The sequence below is a fragment of the Pelodiscus sinensis genome, chromosome 15 (assembly GCF_049634645.1).
Source record: "Pelodiscus sinensis isolate JC-2024 chromosome 15, ASM4963464v1, whole genome shotgun sequence".
Classification (NCBI taxonomy): domain Eukaryota; kingdom Metazoa; phylum Chordata; order Testudines; family Trionychidae; genus Pelodiscus; species Pelodiscus sinensis.
In genome coordinates, this window is record NC_134725.1 from 29,634,256 (window position 1) to 29,657,981 (window position 23,726).

The 23,726-nt window shown below is 44.3% G+C and overlaps 1 protein-coding gene across 2 annotated transcripts in view; it reads left to right on the top strand.

The window, feature by feature from the left end:
* The first annotated feature begins 1,767 nt into the window (after window positions 1-1,767).
* Window positions 1,768-23,726, top strand: part of SCARB1 (scavenger receptor class B member 1) — a 41,744-nt gene continuing 19,785 nt past the window's right edge. The window contains exons 1-6 of one of the 2 annotated variants that reach the window (XM_075898479.1): window positions 1,768-2,045; window positions 16,369-16,526; window positions 18,641-18,782; window positions 20,309-20,512; window positions 21,280-21,375; window positions 22,342-22,457. In XM_075898479.1, coding sequence (XP_075754594.1) covers window positions 1,923-2,045; window positions 16,369-16,526; window positions 18,641-18,782; window positions 20,309-20,512; window positions 21,280-21,375; window positions 22,342-22,457 — 839 coding nt within the window. In that variant the 5' untranslated portion in view covers window positions 1,768-1,922. The remainder of the gene's footprint in view (window positions 2,046-16,368; window positions 16,527-18,640; window positions 18,783-20,308; window positions 20,513-21,279; window positions 21,376-22,341; window positions 22,458-23,726) is intronic. The other variant, XM_075898478.1, reaches the window with a different exon arrangement.

The following is a 23,726-nucleotide window of genomic DNA, read 5'->3' on the forward strand; positions in this document are numbered from 1 at the left end:
ATTTCAGTTTCCCTGCTCCCTGGCTCCTTGTTCCAGAAGACTCAACTGAACATGTTGTGCAAACACATTTTTCAATTGCTTTTTACTTGGGTGAATTTCCCAAGGCAGCAAAAAACACATCTGACATGAAGGCCACGGTGTATAAACTTCCTGTTCCACTCCTGTTACATGTCAACTTCCTGTTTCAAATTATGGTTGTGCTAGCTGTGCTTCTCAAAGGTTCAGTGGCTGCTTTTTTATTGGGGGAGGCAACATTGAAAACTCTATTTTTCCTGTCTTCTTTTTAGAACTAGTTAAACTGTTCTGACTGAAATTATGTATCAAATCCAGCAGCAGACACCCAGTGTGGAAAATTTCAACCTGAATGCTCAAAGTCGGGCAAATTTACAAGCAACTGCAAACAGGATCTTATAATGGATGAATCAGGCAATCTTAACAATAGAGAGCACTACCAGCAGGACTTAACGTTTATCTAAGAATAGTTTTAACCTTGTTTCCCCCCCCCCCCATCCTAACAGATAATAAATACATTAAGCTAGAGATGAACCTAAGTAGCAACATTTAGGTCATAAATTTCAAAGTGCAGTTTAGCCCTTTATAGGCTGAAACTCAGGGTCAGCTCTGGAGTTCTGATGGGACCACCTCTCTCTTTTAGGTACAACATGGTAGATACACTCGGAAGATACGTTCAGGCCATGCTCCAAGATCTATTTATGTAGGTTTTTTTTGCTGAGTGCATAGTTAAGTGAATATTAGAGTACTTCAGCTTTATTTCATTGTGTTCTTTGTGTCAAACCAGTGGGTGAAATGTATTAATTTATTTTAAAACATTGTACAATCTTGCACATATCCTGCACCTTACACATGGAGAAATACAATAGTAAAAAGCTTCCATGGGAAATTATGTTTGTCTCTACCTTGGCTAATTTTCTATCTTTGTCTCATGCTGCTTGTGGGACTAGCTGCTGTGGTAGATCCACCCACCCCTTGCCAACCCTTATGAACCTAGCTAAGTAAGTAGTTCAGAGATTTGCTGTCCATAATGGGAAATCTATGTGCTTATGGTTAAGCATGTGTGTTTGCATAATTGATAATACTCTCCTTACCTTTACTTACTTTTTGTTACGCTATTAAGACCCTGATTGTAAATGTAAGGCCTGATACTAGAGATATAATGATTTTTAAAATTATTTTAAAAAACCAACAAAACCAGTAGTATGAATGTCAGTGCTACAGCAAGCGGCTGGCTTGACAGCTGTGAGATCAAAAGCCTTTCTTTGTTTACAGAAACAATTTAGGATACCGGAAGGACAGCATTAGAGCAAGCTCATCAAGTCTGCCTTGTTAGTGGGCCTTAGCTATGCTTCTAGTGCTGGCACGAGAATTTTGTGTGTCTATTTGCTTCTTGGTCGCTCTGCTGAGCGTGGGTGCAAATTAGTGCCGGTGAAATGACCCACACACCTGCCTGTTCTCTACCAGCACTCGCTCAAAGCGAAAGCCACCCCTCGTTCCCAGCCCAAGTGCCTTAGACAACAAGACATTGCAGATCCTCACGCATCTTGTCGGAGGGGAAGACTGGGAAAAACAACCCGGGATCACCTTTGTCCTGCTGGGATCTGGGATAAAGAGAGATGGGTAGGGGCAGGGATGGAGGAAAGCGCTGCAGAAGTTGCGAGGGGGGAGGGCACTGGAGAGAAGCTCCCTAGAATCCGCGTGGCGTGGAAGGAAGCGCCTCCCAGCCGTTGCAGCCGGGTCTCCAGCTGCAGGAGCTGAGGGCGGCCCTTCCTAGCTGCGCGCCGGGCAGAGCCAGCTGAGGGGGCGGTCCCGGGGCTGCCGGAGGGGATAAAATCGCGCCGGGCCGCGTTCTCCCTGTGCGGCTACAACAGCGCTGCGTGTGGAGCTGGCTCTGCTCGTTCTGCGCCATGGCTGCTCCCGCGGGGCGCAAAGTCCCCCTGGCGCTGGGGCTGGTCGGCCTGGCCTTCGCGCTCTTCGGCCTCGTCCTGCTCTTCGTCCTGCCCAGCATAGTCCGAGACCAGGTCATCAAGGTGAGACCCGTGCAATGGAGCTTCATTCTGCGATGGGGCCCTGCCTTTGCCTTCCCCCATCTAACCTGAGGGCAGCAACAAGTGCCCTGTTAGGGGCGACTGGTGCCTATGAGGGCACCCCACTTAGCAACTGAATTGGGGGGCCATTGCACCTCCTGAGTGCTCACCCCCGGTCTGTACTGTGCCCCCCTCACCACTATACCCCTGTGCTGGGTGCTCTGGCGCTCCAGCCTCCCTAGAGCGAGCTAAATTGCTGACCTGACTGATGTTTTCATTAAATAGGCAGGACTGGAAGGGACCGCAGTAGGTCCTGTCGCATGGCTAGGTCGACCTGTGCAGAAGAGATGGGGTGCTACAGGACAGGAAGAGTGGGTTAGAGCCGTTTGGGTACTGACCTGCACAAATGAGGCTGGAGACAGACTAACTACAAGTAGCTCCTGGTTGGTTAATTACATCTTTCCCTCCAGTGCAGCAGTAACAGTGATTCGTGTTCTAATTTAGTGAACTCTGTTGTGTTGGTCCTGCTGGCCTCATGTGATTCCCCCCTGAAATCAATGCATTAAAGCAAATGGGGTCTGGGCAAATATTTCGTGTCAATCGTATCTGTGTTTGTGAGAAGTCAAGGTCAAACACACAAATGATAGACTTCGGGTGGGTAAAATGCAAATAACAGAATGGGGCGCTCAGGTAACAAACAAAGTTTGTCCAGAAGCACTTTCTTCTGTGGTCCTGGGATGGCAATAAATAGGCAGGGCTGTGAGCATCTTACATGTCCCCTAAGTATCTTCACCTCTCCCCCCCCCCATTCCTTGTCCCACTGGCTAGCATTTGCTTTCCTTTCCACCCAGTGTTTCTGGAATGATTTCTCCATGCTGGGGCTCTGTTTCCATGCCTCATCCTGGCCTCCTAAAATAGGAGTGCTGGAGAAGCATGACTTGTTTCTCTGTTAGACAGTTTTTTACCCAAACTTTTTTGCAACCTTTTCTGTCTTACTCTAGAGAGATATGTCTTTGGCTGATGGACTTTCAGCTCTTAACAATGCAAATGAGCAATGCTAATGACCCCCAAATCGTAGATAGTAACATTTCTGTAAATCCCCGTGTTTCTCAAACTGTGAGTCCTGACCCCCCGCCACCTCCAGTGAGTTGCAAGCAACTTATACGGGGGTTGTTAGAGGGGGGTCGCAGTATCACAAAGTTTGAGAACTGCTGCTCTAAACTATTACTGTCCTGAGTATTGCAATATATATAAATCATAGATTGTCCCTTATGTGTTTAAAATGCTGTTGCCTAAAGTGCAGAATGCTATAGAAAACTCAAGGTTAGTGCTAACATGCTGAAGTATATTGTATTGCCATTCTTTTTGCAATCAATACTAGTTCTTAGTTTCGCTAAATGACACAATGGAAGCATTGTTAATGAGAATGAAGTATTTGGTCCATGGGATAGGCCTGCTAGTCTTCTATAGGTACCGAACACCAAAGGGCTATAAGAAGACTTCACAAACCTGCACAGATTAGGACTATGAGCAAAATTGCTGTGTCCCTTCCCCTGAAATTTCCTGTTAGTGCCTCTGAGTGTTGGCAGTGGAGCTACTCAAACTTAATGATGAAATGTGGCTGGCCTGGGAGTCTAGCCGCAGGGCAGACTCATTCTTTGGTTTCCTTCAAACCACAGGCTCTAAGAGCCCAGCAGCTTTGGGGGTGAAACCGGCATTCTTGTAAGCTCTGTTGTTGCAATAAACAAGATCATTCATACTAGAGCCATAGGTTGGCCTGGTGGAGCAAAATTTAGTTTGGAAACATGAGTTCAGACTGTTTTGTTTTCTTGTGATACAAAATTAAACCATATTTTGACATGCCAGAATTTCTCATGAACTAGGAATACTGATTTCTGGTAGCTTAAATTCCAGCAGCCACCAATTATTGTGCCTCCACCCCATATGCTGTGTAGACTCCTTAAACAGGGAAAGACTATTGTGATTTTAAAAGAAAGCTTATCTGCTTTACTCTAGTGCTGCAATGATTCAAACTTGCCTAGCATAGACAAGGGCACAGGACTGTAGGACTGGGGAAGGGATCTTGAGAGATGTTCTAGTCCAGATCTGTGCACAACTTATTCCTAAAACTTTAAGTGACCAAGATTCTATAATCTTCCTAGATAACTTATTGCGGTGTTATAACTATCATGACTGCTAGGAAGTGTTTCCTAATGTCCAAATTACGAGTCCTCTTCGGCTGCAGTGTAAGCCCACTGCTTTTTGCCCTATGCTCAGAAGTTTATAAGAACAGTTGTTCTCCCTCTTCCTTGTAAAAGCTTTTATGTACTGAAATGTATCAGTCTTCTCTTTGGGATCCTTCAGAGTCAAGATGTATATACAAAGTAAATGGTTATGCTCCCATTGAGAATAGATCACTGAAAGTGACTACTTGTTGTTTTTTTTTTTCTTTCTAATGAAGCAGTGTGGTGTAAAGCCTCTGAACTTTGTAACTGGTTTTTAAACTTCATTTTGACATGATGGTGTGTCCTCTTCATTACATTTGGATTTGTTTAAACTTGTGAGATTAACTAATATATAGTGGAATCTTAACCATTTTTTACTCAGCATTGAGTAACACCTTGGCTATGTCTACACTGGCATGATTTTCCGGAAATGCTTTAACGGAAAAGTTTTCTGTTAAAAGCATTTTCAGAAATGCGCGTCTAGATTGGCAGGGCGCTTTTCTGCAAAAGCACTTTTTTGCCGAAAAGCGTCCGTGGCCAGTCTAGACACGCTTTTCCGCAAAAAAGCCCTGATCGCCATTTTCACGATCGGGGCTTTTTTGCGGAAAACTAATCTCTGCTGTCTACACTGGCCCTCTTGCGCAAAAGTTTTTCAGAAAAAGACTTTTGCCTGAACGGGAGCAGCATAGTATTTGCGCAAAAGCACTGACAATCTTACATGAGAAGAAATGTGGAAATTCAAGCAGCCAGTGTAGACAGCTGGCAAGTTTTTCCGGAAAAGTGGCCAGTCTAGACACAGCCCTTGGGTAACTTGCATAACTCTTCTAACTTATGGGGGCAAGCCCCTTCATTGATTGTACTAGGTATCATGTTAATTTATCCAGACCAAAGTATGCAGAAACTGCATATTTGAGTCCTAGACCCTATATTGCTAAGAGTTAAAGGAGATTTTGTTTGTCTCAAGTGATAGGCCTGTCCTCTTGGAGTAGGAGGATCTGAGAGAGAGTTTGAATGTTAGTCAAGTTCTAGAGCTGGCTTGTAGTTTCGTAGTGGCCATAAAGCTGTGAGTGGCCATCAAGAAGCTGTACACTCTAGAGCATGGGTTCCCAAACTGGGGGGCATGAGGTGACCCAGCCCTTCCCTGTCAGTCCCCCCCAAATTCCGCTGCTATGGGGAGAGGGGGTGTGAGGCTGAAACGTTTGGGAACCACTGCTCTAGAGACTTGTTTTATGCACTCTTTCATCTTTTAGCCTGGGATTTCAGAGGTGTCAAGGAGTTGGGCACCCAAGTCCTCTTTAAAGTCAAAGGAATATGGCTAGTGGGGGCTGTGGGTTTGCTTGTTTGTTTGTAGGAGACTCAGGACATGCTGTATTTCAGAGCATTTTTATTCCTGTAAAATGGTGGCAAGTCACTCTAGTTAGTTGGGAAGAATCAAACCTTGATGTGCATTTCTGCTTCCAGGGCAGATGGGTTTGGAATGGGTGTGTGTATGGCCTTCACAGGCCTTGCATGAATACATACAAGTCCCTAAATAGCAGGCTCCTGGTGACAATATCCGTCATTTGATACTGTCTGTTGGGGGGCCTTTGGCAAAGAATTTGAAGTCTCATCCTAGACTCAAAGCTTCTGAGCTGCTCTTCTCAATAGTAGGAAGTGCTCAGCATAGAAAAGTTGCTCACTGAACTTTCTGACCCAGCAATGGGAGAGACAACTTCTTAGGCTGTGGCAGTGGCTGCTTGCTTCTGAGGTCAAAGATCCTCTTAACAGCACATTCAATGCATTGCCTAGGATGCAAGTGCACTTATTATGCAGCAGGTCAAAGATTATTGAGATTATACCAGGTGCCTGGCAGTAAGGAGCTCCCTTACATTTCAGGGGATTCCTGAACCTGTGATGTTGACTTGGGAATCAAGAGCATCTAAGGTCCAGGGAGGAGGCAGTGAGATGAACTGGCTGACACTTTGAGATGTGTGGCAAAGAGAACAAGAAATGAGATGCAGAGGAGACTTCCCCTTCCTTTTTTCTTTAGCCTCTTGCTAGCATGAGCTAATTGAAGTATTTTTCTCCTATGTGTCATCCCATTAGCAAAACTCTTAATTGTGTAATTCAGCAATAGGCAACCAATAATAGTTTCTTGGTTCTGGACTTTCCACACTCCTCCAGTCTTCTGAAGAAGTGGGCTATGCCCACGAAGGCTCATAATACCACCTACATGTTTTGTTAGTCTTTTAAGTGCTACCAGACCATTTGTTGTTTAAGTTTTTCAAGAATAGGGAGTAGACTATGAAATGTGGAGCTGCAGTGGGGGTAGCTGGCATGAGCTGGGACCAAGCCTGCATGCCAGTTCCCAAAATATTTTAAATGCAGAGCTGGGAGGTGAGGGGAGAGGGAAGGTAGCTGATAATGTTAACAAATAAGCAGCTGTGTATCAGTTAATTGTCTAATTGGCTACACTATTCCATTCCTAGGAGGGGGATGCAGAGGGCTTGGGTTGTGAACTGGAGCAGGGAGTTGGAGTGCCAAGTGCAGGCTCCAACTGGGAGGCGCTTCCCATGCTTCCCATACTAGATAACTTTCTGGCCAGCAGCCCAACATGACCCCAAGGATGGTTCCTTGCCTGCTACACCACTCCAAGCATCTGGCTGCTGGGGTGTCTGTGGTATTAAGTTGTCTGGTTAAGTTAAGCTGGATAGAGCCTATCCAGAGCATCAGTACAACCTGTCATAACCAAAGTCAAGGAGGTGGCATAGAGGTCAAATAACCATGTATGTACTAATGGGAGAAATGCTAGCACTAGTTAATTCAGGGTATGACTATTCCTGCCATCTGATGTGTGCCACATCAGTCCTACTCTTTCACTGTGCTACTATGAAATTCAAGTAACTGGGAACTTTGTGTCATGCACCTGGATGTGAATACTGTTTTACTTGGCAAATTTGTTTAATTACACTGGCTGTAGAAGCAGTACAGCTGTTTAATGAGCATACATCAGGCAGTCAAACTGTTAATTTCAGTATGTTTACCGGGCTATAGTTGCCAGGTTTTATAGACTTTTGAGGACACTGCTTGTGGTAGAAGAATGGGGTGAATAGCTGCTGTGAGTCTGAGATGCTAGGGATAAAACTCATTGCAAAATAGCTGATGCAAATTGGTATCAAAGCAGTTAAATACTCTAACAGGTATGTGAGGTACACTTCTTTTGGCCTGTTCATGCTGGCTAAAGAAGCTTAACAAATAGCTGACAGCTATTGCTCCCGGTGTAATAGGAAATGTCAGTTTGCATGGCATTCACTCCGGACAGGAACAGTCAATACTCACAACAAAAGGTTCAGTAGTGCCCATCTGAAAATGCTGCTTCTCTGCTGAAGCCTCTGCTCTCCCCTCTCATGCCATCACATTATTTCATGTCAAAGGAGATCATCATGTAACAGGCACTAACCATTTCCAATGAGTTAATCAGGGCCACTTTTTGAAGACTTTGCTTTGAAGGGGGCTGAGGAGTTATTTATTCATATTTCCTAGCTCTTCATTGCCTTGAAAGCCCCCCCTCTATTTTAAACAAGGGCTTTCTTTATTGCATCATACCCATCACTCACTCCCAAGAGACTAACTGATCTCAGCATGTAGCAACCTGGGGTGGAAGGGGCTACTAGCTTTGCCTGCTCCTAATTCCTCAGCATGCTGCAAATCTTCCCCATATTTTATTGCTGGCATTTGTTTTTAACAGGAAACGGAGGATGACCTAGAAATAGTGGCATATGTGAAGGTGGAGGGTGGGAAGTATTAATCAAACCCTTGTTTGAAGCATGCACTGAATGGGTCTTTGTCTTTTCCTCCCAGGAAGGCCACAGACAGGCAAGAAGCCTTCTGGCTTAGAAGGAAACAGAACTTTGGGGTAATAGGGTGGCAAGCACTCTATCCTCTATTCAGGCAATCTATGGAGTGGGAGGGGAAGAGTGGATTCATATAGAGAGAGATGAGGTGTTGGACAGGATTTCAATACACAGGCCAGGAGAGCTGATGGACTGTACTTGTGGCCCACTGAAAACCTTGGCTTTACAATAGGATTGAAGTCGTCTTGTTTCATTGCGTACTAGCTCTGTTGCTTCAAGAAAACGTGCAGAATTAACCTTGTGGCAGACTACAGACATCTCATGGTTAATATGCTGAAGAGCTCCTAGCTTTTCAGTGTTTTAACCGTAACCTAGATTCTGCTTCTGTTACGCCCCTATAGCTCCACTGGCTCAGATTTCAAATGTGGCATTAGCTATTTACAAAGTGGAGAGAAACTGTGGTCTTTAAGATCCTAACTTTATGGCTTTCAAGAGTTTAAGTACTTGGAAGGTCTGGTTTTCAGTGGCATGTCTAGAATTCAACTTTCACAATGTAACAATTGATAAAATCCACACCTCTTATCTGTCTGGTAGTTGGCAGACAAATGGAGCTCCTGGTGTAAGGAGAGATTGATCCATATTTGGATTTGCTTGATGAACTCTAATTGCTGCCCTGACTCATCTTGCTGGCAAAGGAGAACTGTTCTTTGGGTGGCATACTGTAGAAATTTAATGGTGATGGAGTACTGCAATAGAGAACATTGACCAAGCTTTTGCCATTTAGCTTCTGGCAGTGGAGCATGAGTAAACAGCTTATGCAAGGTGTGGGAGAATATTAATTCTCACTCTCACTTGAATCACTACCTTGGGCCGGAAGGAGCACCACTCGTGAATGTCCTGGAAGAAAACATGAGCAGCTGCTTAAAATTCAATTTCCACCATTCCAAAATAGCATGGAGGAAATATCATTGGTCTGTCTTGTGCTAGCTATCCACAAATAGAGACATTGTCACTTGTTAGCTATTTTTTATAGTAGCTCCAAATAATTAGCAAAAAATTAATGTCCCTGCAAAGGACATTATGCCACCAGACAAGTCATGTGGCCCAACATCTACAATGTCATATGATACTGATACTAGGTTTCACCATGAAGCATGAAAAAGCAGTACAAATATGTGGAAGGTCATCCTATTTTCTGGTATTCATGTGCTTCGTGACACTACTTTAATCCTCATGATAGAACTGCGTATGAACTAAGCAAGACAATGCTCAGGGTTTTTAGGCAGGCCTTTTTTGGTTCATAAATCAATCTTTGCACTTTCATCACATGAGCCATTTAATCAGAAGTAAAACATCTTTGAGCCTCGTTTTTGGCGCACGCTCAGCGAAACTGCTGCAGTAAGTATCACTGGGTTAATAGAGATTGTTCTGTTATCTCCCTTCCTGTCCTCTGCTGCATTCTTGCAAAGACCTTCCAAACCCTTTCCCATCCTCAGTCTTCCCAATGAAGGAGCATCTCTGCTTCCATCCTTCTGACTGAGGACAGTCCTGGGCTAACTTTTAAAACGGTTTACTTCCCTAGTAGAGTGCCACACTCATTTCACTTTCTTCCCAGGGAGGAGCTTGCTGGCAGGGCTCTCCTTACCAAGTGCCTCTGAAAATTTGGGATACAACTGAGTTTTAATGTCCACCCACTTGCCTCTTCCCATCCCTGCTCTGTGTCCTCCAGAGAAGAACTAGTTAACTTTAAAGTTAAATTCTGCCAGACCTATTGGCAGAACTCAACCTGTGAAAGAACCACTGAAATGGTAATGAGGCCATTTAATGGGCATTTCACAGGCTATACCTCGGGTTGGCAGTTTCTGAGGTTACTGTTAGTCCACAGAACCTTAGTTAAAATTTGATTTAGAAATTGTTAATGTGCTGCTCAAGATTATAAAATCACATTCTCTCCCCCCCCCTCCCCCCGCAAAAAAATTCTCTCCCAACTACCATCAGGCATAGAAGCACCAGTTTAATAGTATTGTATAGGGGCCCATCAACCCTAGGGATGGCCCTGCTTGCTGGCCTCAGCAGTGCCTTGCTGCAAATGCAGATCCTAACACTTATTCTAGGAAAAAAAGGTCTGTTTGGCTAGGGGGTATAATGTGTTCAGGAGATGCTGTAGCTGGAAAAAAAATCTACTGAAGTACTCACTGCTTGCCTAAATCCGTTTAAACTAATTTCTTCATTACTGGACACATGCCGTATGATCTTCGGCCAGAGTTCTGCAGACAGCTTTTTGAAAGATGGGTGACCTTCTTTATTCCAGCACCCATGTTTTCTGTCACTTAGTCTCAGAGGAGTAGCCATATTAATATTTAACATATGAGTAGTCCTTTAGCACCTGAGAGACTAACAAATATATATAGTATCTATCACTAGTTCTGTAATCTCCCTTGTGCCATCTTTACCATGGTCTCCATGGCTCTGGCAAAGCTTAATACCAGCGTTAATGAATCATTACATAAACACTTTGCAATATCAGTTTCATGTGCTCCTGGGCTTTGTCTTGCTCAACTGCAGTATACAGTTATAAGGTCTCCAATCTCTTGCAGCTTCCATGATCCAAGACATTAAACACTGACTCTCAATCTTTTAGCTGTTTAATACATTATTTGAAAGCTTGTGTAATCCACGCACCTAATAGCCAACATGTCTTTGAGACGCCTATAGGGGAGGTAAGAGTGAGTTGAGTGTTGCTGGGCTGATTTTACAGACCCAACTCCAGAAGCTTCTGGGTGTGGCATGCTAGTCTGGGATCAGACTTCATCAGCAAGCAGGCAGGGCACATGCTTTTCTAAGGCCTGTGTGAGCTGGAAGAAGCTAAGCCAGGAACAGAGAACTGGCTACTGTTCCTCGTCCTGCAGCACTTTGCAGCAGGTAGTGATGTTGGTAACACTCCACTGGGGATCATGGGCAATGCTAATTAGAGCAAGGAGATCCTGGCAGGGAAATAACTTCTGTGGTGGTGTCTGCTTTAAATGCAGTTTTGATTTTAGCCAAACGGTTTAATTCACTTTCTCAGTCAGTGGGATCAGCTGCTCTGTAAATGTAGCAGTGGTGAAAGTAATTTCTATTTTGTTCTCAGTTTTTGTAATAGGATTTTCTTTAAGCCTGTTCACTTATGAGTTAACTGACTAGTTAATCAGTGAGCTGGCTGCCTAGCAGTGATCCACAGCAGAGGAAGAGTCTACCTGGACTCCAACTGAGGGTCCCTACAAGGAAATGGAGAGATGTTTCAGACTCAGTATATAGTGCAGATGTGATGGTCAGAGGCACATATTGAGACTTTGGTGAACTAAGCCTTTGGGACCTCCCAGTCTTATTGTGTTTATATGGCTTGCACTGTTCACACTTTACTTTTAGGTTTCTCTTATGCTTACTGTAACTGACACCATCATTTGGACCTAACAATGTCAGTTACAAGATGAAGAACACATTCCTGTTCATCCAGAAATATAATTTATGCCATGTGCCAATAGTGTGTCTGCTGTGTATATTGGACAAACGTCTCAGACACTTCGCCAAAGAATTAATGCCCACAAATCAGACTGTTTCACAAAGGAAAAATAGTTTCTTGTCATTTCAACCAGACTAGGCATTGTCTCAATAACCTCTCAAGAGACTTTAACACCAGACTACGAATGACACTTCTAAGGTTTCCCTTTGTAAAGTGACAAATTTATGCATGAATGGGCCTTAACAAAGATGCTAACTACTTTACCCATTACAAAGATAGCTTCCCCAATTATCACCCCAATATCATTCTCATAGAAACTAACTTCCCCCTCACCCTCCCTCTGTTCACATAAAACTGACAAATCAGATTTTAGATCACTTTTTTGATTGCATCCCTTTGGTATATATGGTCATGCCAATTTTCTTCCACAATTTGATCTGAGGAAGTGAGTCTGGCCCACAAAAGCTCATCACCTAAAACCATCTTGTTAGTCTTTAAAGTGCTGCATAGTCCTGTCTTCTGGTTCAATACTGGACTGTATGGTTCAAAACTGGACATCTGGCAACCCTGCTCACTGCTGTCTTTGATACCAGCTGACATGGTGGTTTTGCTGTATATGAGCAACAGTAGATTCTAGGACTTACTTTTAGACTGCCATACTAACAGTTAATTTACCACAAACTTTTGCAGAGAACAAAGAACTGGAAATCCCTGTTCTCAGCTCTGCTCTGTGGCTTCTGGCCTTCAAGTCACTAACCTGTAGTGTCCCTGTAGGGACAATAAGCTATCTACTTACTGCCTTGAGGTGTCTTGAGAGAGTGTCTGTAAATCATGAAATGTTATCTGTTGTATACAGGTGGGATATGGACAATGGGATCAAAGATGCAGAACAGAGGGAAGAACACAAGCTGGTGGGCAGGTGGATGACAGAATAGGGGATAAGATTCCAGGAATGAAAAGATGTTGCTTCTTATGTTCTGAACAAGTATTAGATATAAAAGCATGGGCTAGCAACCATTTATTTATTTATTTTATTTATATATATCTGAGAAGAATCATGTGACTACAGGTATAGTGGGGAAATAAGTGAAGGTCCAAATTGAGTGAATCCTTTCTGTTCAGTTGCGTACCAGACGTGCTCTCTCTCTCTCTCTCTCTCTCTCTCTCTCTCCACGCTCAGGAGAGCATGGGGTGCTGTCTCTAGTACTGATGTTGTTACAGGTAACTCTGCATTATGCAGATTCTTCCAATCCCTCCAACTATAAAATCCAACTTGTCAAATGGGAACAGCCGTCCTCTTGATCTGAGTCTGGTGGAACTTTCAGAACAGCTGTGCTTTGACAGTCTGCCCCTTCAGAGGCCAATGGTAGTCCAAAGACCTGTGTCCCAAGCCTCTAAAATGAATCGAGTTACTCTAAGCCTTCCCCAGGCTACTGTGGCCAGCCTCATGCATGATGGTGTCCACAGTGAATGGTCATTGGTAGGACAAAACAGGGAGGGATCTTTAAAGCTGGTCACTTAGGATATGTCTAAATAGCAGTGTTTCAGAATTACTGACGTTATTCCAAAATAACATGGTCTGTCGTCAATAACTGCTTGCAGTGTAATGTTGAGCTGATGTTGAGTTAGAGGACTTCTTACTCCAACTGCTGTAACCCTCATTTTATGAGTACAGGAAGTCAAAGGAAGAGTGTTCTTCCCTCTGTGTAGACAGCACAAAAAGCTGAAAAGCTATTTTGACTTGAGATACTTCAGTTGCATAGCTTAAGTTGTATAGCTTATTTTGGCTTTAGCCTTGCTGTATAGATGTGCCCATATTGACTGTAAAATAATGCTGCTGCTGCTCTTAAATAACTCTGCAGATAGTCAGGGCATCCTAAATCCAATTTAGTAATGGACATTCTGTAAGACCCTTAATTGGATGCAGAGTTTTGAAACCCCTCATGTGGCTTTCCTTTTTGAAAACCAGACTTGTTATGGAACAAAACTGCACAAAGCCAGGGTAGATGCCAGAATTTCTTAACTGATTATTAACACAACTTTAATCTGGTTCCATATGTGTCTCGAGTTATTTAATCATTTGAATGGACTTTAAACTCCGTCATGAAGGAAGGAGGGAAATCTAACCATTGACGGTGTATCAAACAAAATATCGCATGATACACTTAATGTAAATCCCTCCAATTTGCTGAAAGGCAGCTTGTGGTTCCTGACCTCTCTGAAAGAGGTGTTCATCTTAATTGATTTGGTGAGCAAAATTCCATCCCCAGTCCCACTTGAGTTTGAGCATTGTGTTCCTTGATCTTGTAAACTTTCTGGGCTAAGGTGCTGTATCTTCATATGCATTTTAATGTAGACCTTGACCTAAAGCAAATCTCTCTCTCTCAAGACAACTTACCTGTCTCAGGGCTCTTGAGAGTTGTGTTTGTAAAATCTCTCATGAAAAGTCCTAGAAATAATTAAAATACCAAAATCTCCTAGCCTTAACAGAGGCATATTCAATCAAGCCAAGCCATCTTTCCCTTGTTCTTTCTCTGATCCTTTCTTCATTTAATGCATACTTATAAAGAGGCACCAGATGTTGAACATTCTTGCATGAGCCCACCTGGTACCTAGACATGATCCCCATTTCCCCCTTTGATGGGACTTAGGTTACAGTCAGAGTCTTTGGTCACAAGACTGTGTGGTGCAAGTACTTCTCCAATTAGAAGAGCTAAAAATCTTATTGCTTTCTTCAGCACTTCTGCTGTCTGAGTCACATTGCTCCCTTAATAGACCCTTCCTCTTCCTTTTTGAAGGGAGATTAGCTAGTTCTAGGACAAAGAAGCTGAGTCTTACATCTCCTGCAGTATCTTTTTTTTTCTTTCTGCCATACTCAGCTTAGTGGCTTTAACACTTTGCAAAGAGGGGAAACTCTGAAGTTGATGCTCATTTCATGATGCTCTTGTGTCAATGGAACTTGACAGCTGTGGAACTGGAAACCACAAGCCATGTCATCTCTATACCAGATGAGTCTGACTGTCAACAAGCTGTAAGGATCTCTGTCCCCCTCAGAGTCCAGTGTCTTTTCTCAATACGGGGGGTGAAAATAGCCTTCATCTATGCAGGGAGGGCTCCCTGGAAATGCGTGGGACTCGTGTAGATTAGTCTGCAGGATGAAGGGCTTTATTACCTCTGCTTTCTTCCTGCCTTGCCTTCCAGTATCCTCCCCTCTTTCTTACTGCTTGAATACTGGCAGGTTAAAGGGAAGCATGTTGTGGCCATTTAAATTACTCTGCAGTTTACAGCAAAACTGCATCTCCTGTTGTCTGTGCCACCCATGTGCTTGCCTGACCACTCGGTTTGCTCCCAGTGCTCATGGTCTATGCTTTTAGTTCATATTCAGTCTCCCTCCCTCCTACCACAGCCACTTCTGCAAAGGTTTCCCAGTCCTCTCCAATCTGCTGCAGTAATCTGTGTTGTGACTCATCCCTTATGCACTTAAATGGCAAACTGTTCAAGGCAGAGTGCAGTTGGTGTGAGAAAATTAGTAAGAACAAGATTCTACCCTCCAGTGCTGACTTGTTCTAAGCCTCTGGCATGCCTGTGAAAAGGTGTGCTAAGAACACTGGCTGAGTCAGCATGCTCTTGCTAAACAGCTGGAGACGCCAGCTTATTCTATCAAGAGCCCACTGTATCTGCATGCATTAGAAGTGGTGGTACAGTGAAAACTAGTTCAAATACATAAGTAGGCCCTCCTAGGACACAGGGGATGTTCCACTTTGCACTATAAAACAGGTTGTCTGCATTTCTTTAACCTGCTCTACTTGGTCTTGTTAATCAAGGCTAGTTCTCAGTAATGCAGGCCTGGGCAAGATATGGCCCGTGGGCTGGATTCGGCCTGCGGATGCTGCAGGGAGCCCCAGGCAGGCTCCCCACTTGACTTGCCCCACCAGCACGCTGCTCAAACATGGCTCTGGGGTGGCTTTTCTTTCAACTAAGTTCGGAGAGGAGGGGGAAAAGGTTTAGGAGTTGCTTCTGCCCCCAGCACAATCCCCTTGGCCAGTTTGTGGCCAGAAACTGGCCAATGGGAGCTGCCTGTTTTAATAACAGACAACCCAGAAGCACAAGGGGCTCCAGAGCACATGGCTGCAGCCAATGTGAGGGCAGGGCATGCAGGGAGGCTGTGGATCCACTGCTGGCTGGTAAGTCTCCTGGCAGAGCCTGTCTCTGGCATCCCAGTCCTCCCTTCCCCAATACTCTGCCCTAGCTCACAACCCAAATCCCTGCACCCCCTTCTATACACCAATTCCCTGCCCTAGATCCCATCCAACCCCCTGCACCCAAAGTCAGTGCCCCAGGTCAACTGCCTCCTTCACCCAAACATGCTCGCAACCTCCGTCCCAGACCCTGCACCTCCTCCGTCCCAGACCCTGCACCTCCTCCATTAATATGGAAGAGTGTAGCCCTCAAACACTCTCCAAATTCTTGGAATGGCTCCCCATCAATGATTGCCCACTCTAGCACTAATGGAATTCATCAAAAGGCCAATTCACAAGAGGCTCTAACTGTGCAAAAAAAAAACCCAGCCTATCAAGAGCCTTTTTCTAACTTAATCCTTAATATGACAAAGCTAAAGTCCTCTGTTTTGTACACTTTAAAAGCTGCTTCATAAGAAACATGTTGTATCATTCATTGATGGTAAGGTCCCCTTCCCCCTCCCCCCACTATGTGGGGAGGAGGCAAGTGTAATGAAGCCTAGCCCAAGCATCTGCTTTTTCTTGCAGAACGTGAGGATCGATCCGAATAGCATCTCCTTCAGGATGTGGAAAGATATTCCTGTTCCCTTTTATCTATCAGCCTACTTCTTTGAGATAATGAATCCAGAAGAGATTCGTATGGGAGCCAAGCCAGTGGTGAATCAACGTGGCCCTTATGTTTACAGGTCTAGTATTGTTGTTGGCATAATAACCTGCATACACACTGAGCAGAATTGTAGGGGTCACTGTTCCGTGCTTATTCCTGGAGTTCTGCTCTAATGCGGTGAAGGTTTATGTGGGTCCTTCCCTGCAGATCTGGGGAAAGGAAGAATAGCCCATGCTAGGGCTTCTGATCCCAGACCAGGCAAGACTAGGAATAATTTTTAAGTCTTCATTAGATCCTCCAGCTTCTGGCTAGGTCAGTCAAACCAAGCTTGCTCAGGTGATCAAGGTTGTAAGCAGGATGGAGCAAACAAAGGTGCAGGTCCAGATAGGAGGCATAGGAAAAAAATGCAGAGTAAAAACTGAGGCTGAAAACACTACTCATTTTGTGTTTAAAAAAAACAAACTCCAGCTGTAATATTTCAAACCAATATTTTTGGTTACCAAATTGAGGGGCATCCCATCTAGGAACACATTTAATGAGCCTGACTTTCAGAAAGTATGGAGCACTTGTCCCCTCCAAAATCAGGCCTTTTAAAGGGAACAGAAGTGTTAAGGGGATATAGGCAAAAATGAATAACCCTTCAGAAAATCTTGGCTTCAGTGCATTTTAACTCATTAGACCATATGTTCTCCATTTATAACTACAATCTTATCAGAGATCGGTGGCACAAACTTGTACCCAAAGTCAATTCAGTATGTGTTGAAAGCGTTTATGAACAGATTAGTACCCTTTATCTAAAAGCATCTCTTTGATTGGGTAGGATTTGGGATCCTGACTGTACACCAGTCTAGTTGCCATCAGAACTGGCAAGTCAGCATTCTGCTAAAGCCATGTTGACTTCCTGTAGGTTGAGACACCTTAACATGCTTTCGGTTTTGAATGGGTTTATTATTACGAGTCTCCAAAATAAAGGCAAAGCAGCTTAATATAAATGTCTGCTTCCTAGCTGCTTAAGATTACTTAAAGCAAACAGACTCTTGTCTTTCCTCTGCTGTAATTATTGGGCCTCTGCTCTTACCTGACCCAAACAATACAAGGCTTTATGTTGGGCTGCCACTGATTCAAAGCTGTGTAATTGGGCAGTTCTCCAGAATTCCACAATGTGCACACTTTGTTATCCAAAGGGAAAACTTCAAGCTTGGCTGAGCAATCCAATGCACTGTACTTGACACAAGTCTTGAATCTCCAGTTGTACCTTAAATCAGCATGGGTGCGCTACCAGCTGTATGTACTAGATGTTTTGGTATCTGCCTTGGAGGTAAAGACAAACTCTTGCCTATGGTCTGATCTTCATTGGGCTCCCCAGTAAGTAGGGTTGTGCATTCCTGCCTTGTGATCTATTGAATTTTTACGAACTAATAGCAGATGAAGTGCTAAGCTCTCTTCCAAGATTGGGTGGGTGGGAGCAAAATATTCAAGTCACTCAATCAAATACAAGCTGCTGGCTTGCCAGCAGGTTTGGAAGGTAGGTAGACTCTAATAGTAAATAGTGGCTGCAATTGGGGGGGTTCCAGTAGCTATCTTCAGACATCTTTGGGAAACACCAGTACTCTGTTGATCCTTCCTTGAGCTTGCAGTTTGCTAGCTACAGAATCTCTCAACTAGCAAAGAGTGTTAAATAAGAAGCCAGGCACTCTGCTTTTGGTCTCATGTTAGCCTGACTTTTTTATTTTTTGTTCTCCGAGTGACTTCCTGCCCTCAAGTTTCATTTCAGGTTTGCTTCTCTGCTGTATCCCTGGCCTTCTGCCCTCTGCTTCTCACTCTTCTGCACAGAATCGTACTACTGCTCTCCAAGATTACACAAACAGGAGCAGAAATGGCCAGTTAAAATGGCTGTGTGCCTACCACAAGCCCCTTCCCAGACTCTCCGTTTTAAAGCCAAATCTCTTTAAATAGCTCTTAATATAAAGCATTGTGAAGTGCCACTTAAACACCTACTCTTGCAGAAAAGAATCTGAGCAACTTCAGCAATGGAGTTAACAAAGCCAGAATTGAAGAGGCACTGGTAATGTACTAGTGAAACCTTAGCAAGCTGTGGGAGGTTTGCCCAGACTGGTGCAGCATGGAAGTTGGAGGCATGTTATTTGGAGTGGCTGAGAAAGTGACTTATCCCTGGTCTTGTCTTTTTTTAAGAGAGCACAGGTATAAAACCAATATAACCTTCCATGACAACGGTACAGTTTCCTTCCTGGAATACCGGAGATTTTTCTTCCGTCCAGACCTGTCTGACGGGAAGGAAGAGGATTACGTTGTGGTGCCAAACATCCTTGTTATGGTAAGGCTGCTTTAAACTGCAGAGGGGGATTGGTTACCCTTGTATCAGCAGGTTCTGGGGGAGCTATCTTGCTGTAGTGCCCTCTATGGAAGTATACAGCCTTTGCAAGGCAGGCTGGCGCATGAATCCAGAACCAGCTGCATAGGTCTGCTGTGTCCTACAAGATATGAAGAACTTTTCTTTTTGGGGGTCTTTTGATAGCTTTGAGCAGTTTTAATTGCTAGTCTTGGGTAAGCAGGAGGGGTGAGTCTGCAAAGTGTGGGCTCCATACAAGTAGGAAGGTATTCTGTCAAGATGCAGGGGCCAGCAATTAAATGCAAAATTGAGCAATCAGGCTCAGAAAATATTGGTTGGTCATCCCTACTTCCAAAATTTGGGATTGGAGGACGGGAGGAAGTTAATTCACTCCTGCAAAAGGGCAGATGTTTAGGGGACTCAGAAATTGCCTTAAAGAGGGGAGTAGTGACAAGTAAATGAGGGATAGCCTATGAAACCTCCCTATGGTGTTGCAGCTACAGCTGAGATGGGAGTGGGGAGAAGAATCATGTCTCTTTAGCAAAGCTCTTAGACAGTACAAGGATGTAGAGGAAGCATCACCTTTAGCTCTTTGAGCTGTCTCTGGTAGAGCTGGACCTTGTCAGAGGACTTCTAAAAGTAGCTTGGGTTGTGATAATCCATAACCAAAATCTTTCCAGGGAATTACTGTGGGAGGTGCGGAACATTGACCGTAGGTCTCTAGCCTTAGTTCAGCTGGGCTGAACTTTGTTTGTGACACAATGTAAAACCAGGTGTCTCACAGGATTTGAATGAGAATTAAGCAGAAAATATTGCTGCGTATCCTGTGCATGTACTGGGCAGAGCTGGATTATGAAAGGGGCCTTTGGGGTTATAGCCTAAAAGCATGTGTTAAGAGGACCTTGGAATGCAGCCCCAAAAGCCTATGTGCTGCATTCCTGGGTGGCTGTTTGATTTGGGGGGGAAGGGTGGCTCTGCATGCAGCTGTTCCCCTTCTAGCATGGAGCCATGTTTCCTTGTACTTGCCTACTGTCTTTTCCCCAGCTGCTCCCATTGGCTGGAAATTGCAGCCAATGGGAGCGACTAGGGGCAGTACCTGTAAACACAGGTTGGCACAGAACCACCTGGCTCTACCACCCTTCACCATACAGGAGCTGTGCCAAGTAAGAGCCCAAATCCCTTGCCCCTTCTGCACCCACCCTTCATCAAACTCGGCATGGGAAGCCTACTTCTGCACCCCTCATCTTTGGTCCTACCTCAAAACCTAGGGGACCCCATAAATGCTACTAGCCTTGGGTCCTCAATTAACCTGGCCCTGGGAGTGGGAGGTAACTGCAAAAAGCTCAAGTTGAGGGGGGAGGGAACTTCTGTGGCTTGAGGAATCCCTCCTGGAGCTTCAGTCTAGTTGGCTGAACCATGGAGCTGAAACAAGCATTCCCTGTTACTTGGACAGGTCTCATTCACTTCCTGTACCAGATGACATCCTCTTACTCCATCTTCCTCTATCCTAGGGGGCAGCCATTATGCTGGAGAAGCTACCACACTTTCTGAAGGTGTTAATAAGCGGCGCACTAGCTGGCCTGGGGCAGGGAGCTTTCATGAACCGAACAGTGGGAGAGATTATGTGGGGCTATGATGACCCACTTATCGATGTGCTGAACAACTATGTGCCTGGCTTGATCCCTTTCAAGGGGAAGTTCGGCTTATTTATGGATGTAAGTAAAGCTGTGCCTGGTAACGTTGAAACCAACTCCTAGGCTATCTTTCTGCCAATATTGCTCTCTGCAGGTAAACGTAGCACCCCAGGCTCTGTATGGCACAGTTGCTTGGAACAGGTGGGGTAAGGATCACTGTGTTTTCCTTGGAATGCATTGACATGGCAGCTCATTTAGCTTTCCAGTGCTCCTAGCTGTGCTCTCTACGCCCTGAGTATGAGGTACAGCTTTTTATCAAGGTTGTACAGGAAATCTGTATCAAGATGGGGGGATAAGACCCTGGTGTTCCCTGTCTCAAAACAGTAGGCAATACTGCCCCAGTAGGGCAAGAACAGAGTATGCCCCCTAAGCACACAACAGAAAGGTGTTGAAGAGTAAATGGGTTAATAACTTGAGTCTACAGAACGAAGCTTGTGGGGCAGCAATACAGGTCTGCTGATGGGTGCGTGGGAAGGGCGACTGCTCTGGGGCCCAGCAGTTCAAAAGGGTCTGGGGACTCCCAACCACAACTGCCACTTCTGTGGCAGTGGCTGGAGTCTTGCACAGTTAGCCCTCTATGCTGTCCAGAACTCGGGGAAGGAGAGGTGCAGTGCTTGACCTTTCCCCTTCCATCTGAGGCATGGGCCCTTCTGGGAGCACCAAGCTGCCTCTCCCCTTGCCCAGAATGCTGGACTGTCTGTTGGCTCACCAGTAGCAGTGCAGCCACTTTCTGACCTCTTACTGCCTATGATGGGTTTGGGGAACTTACTCTTTTCTCTTTTGTGCAGTTTAACAACTCAAATACAGGACTGTTCACGGTGTATACAGGGGCCACAGACATCAATAAAATCCACATAGTGGATACATGGAATGGATTAAAAAAGGTAAAAGTACCTTTGCTTTTTAGACACTCTTTCTAAAGACCTCTTTGGTTAGCTAATAATGTTAGACAAAGTTCTCAACTTTGTGGCCAACCAGCACTCTTTCTCTCCCTTCCCCCCCAGCTAAAACGGTGCTGCTTGCAATTCAAAGTGTGTGGCTTTTTTTGTTTGTTTTGTTTGTTGTTTTAAGACTTGTAACCAAGCTGGAAAGTTGGTGCTTGGAAAATGTAACTTAAATATTAGTTTCCTGTGAATAAACACACTGAAAATCAATGCAGTAACAACAAATGTTCTCAGGCTTTTTCAAACTTGGATTGTTTTGGCAGTGATGCATCTGAAAGTGGAAAACCTGTCCAGAGGCCTCTGGATTGCACTAGACTCTAATAGCCAATTTTAGCAGCCCCCAATAAAGGTTTTTGTAGAAGTAATTAAAAGCCTTCTTTTCCCAGATAGCAATGCTAGCCTGGCTTTTGAGTCCCTTAAATCTAGTTTGTCCTCTAGTTTGTCATGAAGTGCTAGTATTTGTTTGGACTGTCTGCAAACATAAGTCATCTGATAGAAATTCACAGTTTAGAGGGTTGAGTGGGATTTTCAAACAGATGGCATTGCCTGCATTGGAATCTTTTAAAACTATTTTCTTTCCTTTGATGGCACTCCAGAGAGGCTCTTGCTAGAACAAGCAAGAGGTGACACATTATTTGAAGTCTACTTCCACTAGTTATTGGATGGGAGACAAGGTTTATATGGCAGCCTCTTCAAAGGGTCTTTCTAGTTTGAGCTCTCTAGACTCCTACTTGGTGAACAGCCAAGCAGAAGTTGAGATAAGAACTGGTAGACTTTGGCATGGAGGATGAGGAACAAGCAAACCGCTTCAGGCGAAAATGTAGAAGAAGCTGTTGGGCAACTATATAAATAGCCAAACAACTCCTCTATCTGGCTTTTAAATCCCTCTTGCAACTTTTCTTGCAGGTGAATTATTGGCGATCCAATGAGTGTAATATGATCAATGGGACTTCTGGAGAGATGTGGCCTCCTTTCATGACTCCTTCCTCTTCTCTAGAATTTTATAGCCCTGATGCCTGCCGGTAAGATTCTTAAATTTTGTTTTCTACACTGTATCTGCCTGTCTATTCATGTGACTGGAAGTCCAGATCCAGGATACAATGTGTGTGTGGAAGATATGGGTGATCCTGTTTAGTTAGCTGACTATCTTCATTACAACTCACCTACCCTCAAATTCTGACCTGCAGACCTAAACAGTCTAGTTTTTCTGGCCAGGTCTTACCATCAAAGGATATGCTGTTCTCAGTAAATGAGTTTGCACTTGCTTACTGCCTCTTCAATCAAAGGTGAGCAGATATTGGCCTCCCCAAAGGGGGTGGGGAAAGGATCTGGAAATTGTGCATGTCAGAATCAAGGCTTCCTAAGTCCATCCCTTGTGGTATACAGGCTAACATTCAATCAAATGTTACAGAATCCCTGTGTTCAAAGACTCAAACAACCTAGAAGATGCAGATGTAGCTAATCCAATGGCTGCAAGCTGAAGCTAGATAAACTCAGTTTGGGAATAAGGTGCAAACTTTAAACAGGGTTCTCAACCCTTACAGCCTTTTCATAAAGGTGGTTGTGGCTTCTCTGACTGGAAACTTTTTAAAAACCAAAACTGGGTGTTTTTCTCTTTACTCAATTTCAAACTGGGGTGAATACAGGGAAGGCCTATGCCTGGTGTAAGGCAGGAGATCTGGTCACTGACTTCTGGTTTCAGTGTCTATGAACTCTAGGACCATGAATTACAGAAGGAACATGATATATAAGAAGTATTCTATCTTTCTAACCAGCTCAAATACTCTTAACTTCTGCCTTTGAATTGTTTCATGTATGTAAAGGGTTTCCAGCATGTTCTTTTGGGTATTACTGTAGTGACCTTTATTGTGAACAGTACTTGGAATAACATAATATAGTAATGCCTATGGACTCTGTGAAATCTGCTGAAAATCAAGGAGACTACTTCCATAGCAGTAGAGGTTACAGCTATTGGTATAAAATAAAGGATTTGTAACATGCATTGCCTGCATTGTTGGGGCAGAGGAGTGTGTTTTCTCCCCCACCACACCCCCCCCCAGAAACTGCAATATGAATGACCCATGCTATGTGAAACATTAAGGACTCTCTGGCAGCAAACAGAATTGACTGTTTAGGTTTTTAACTTTCCTCAAATATCAGGTCAACGAGTTAACTAAGCCAAAGGCCAGTGCTGTCCCGAGACAACCCACCACCCCATTTCTTCTCCAGCCCCGTTCCACTCCTCCAAGCAAGACCAGCCAGGAATTACAAGGGACTGGGGCACTCTGCTT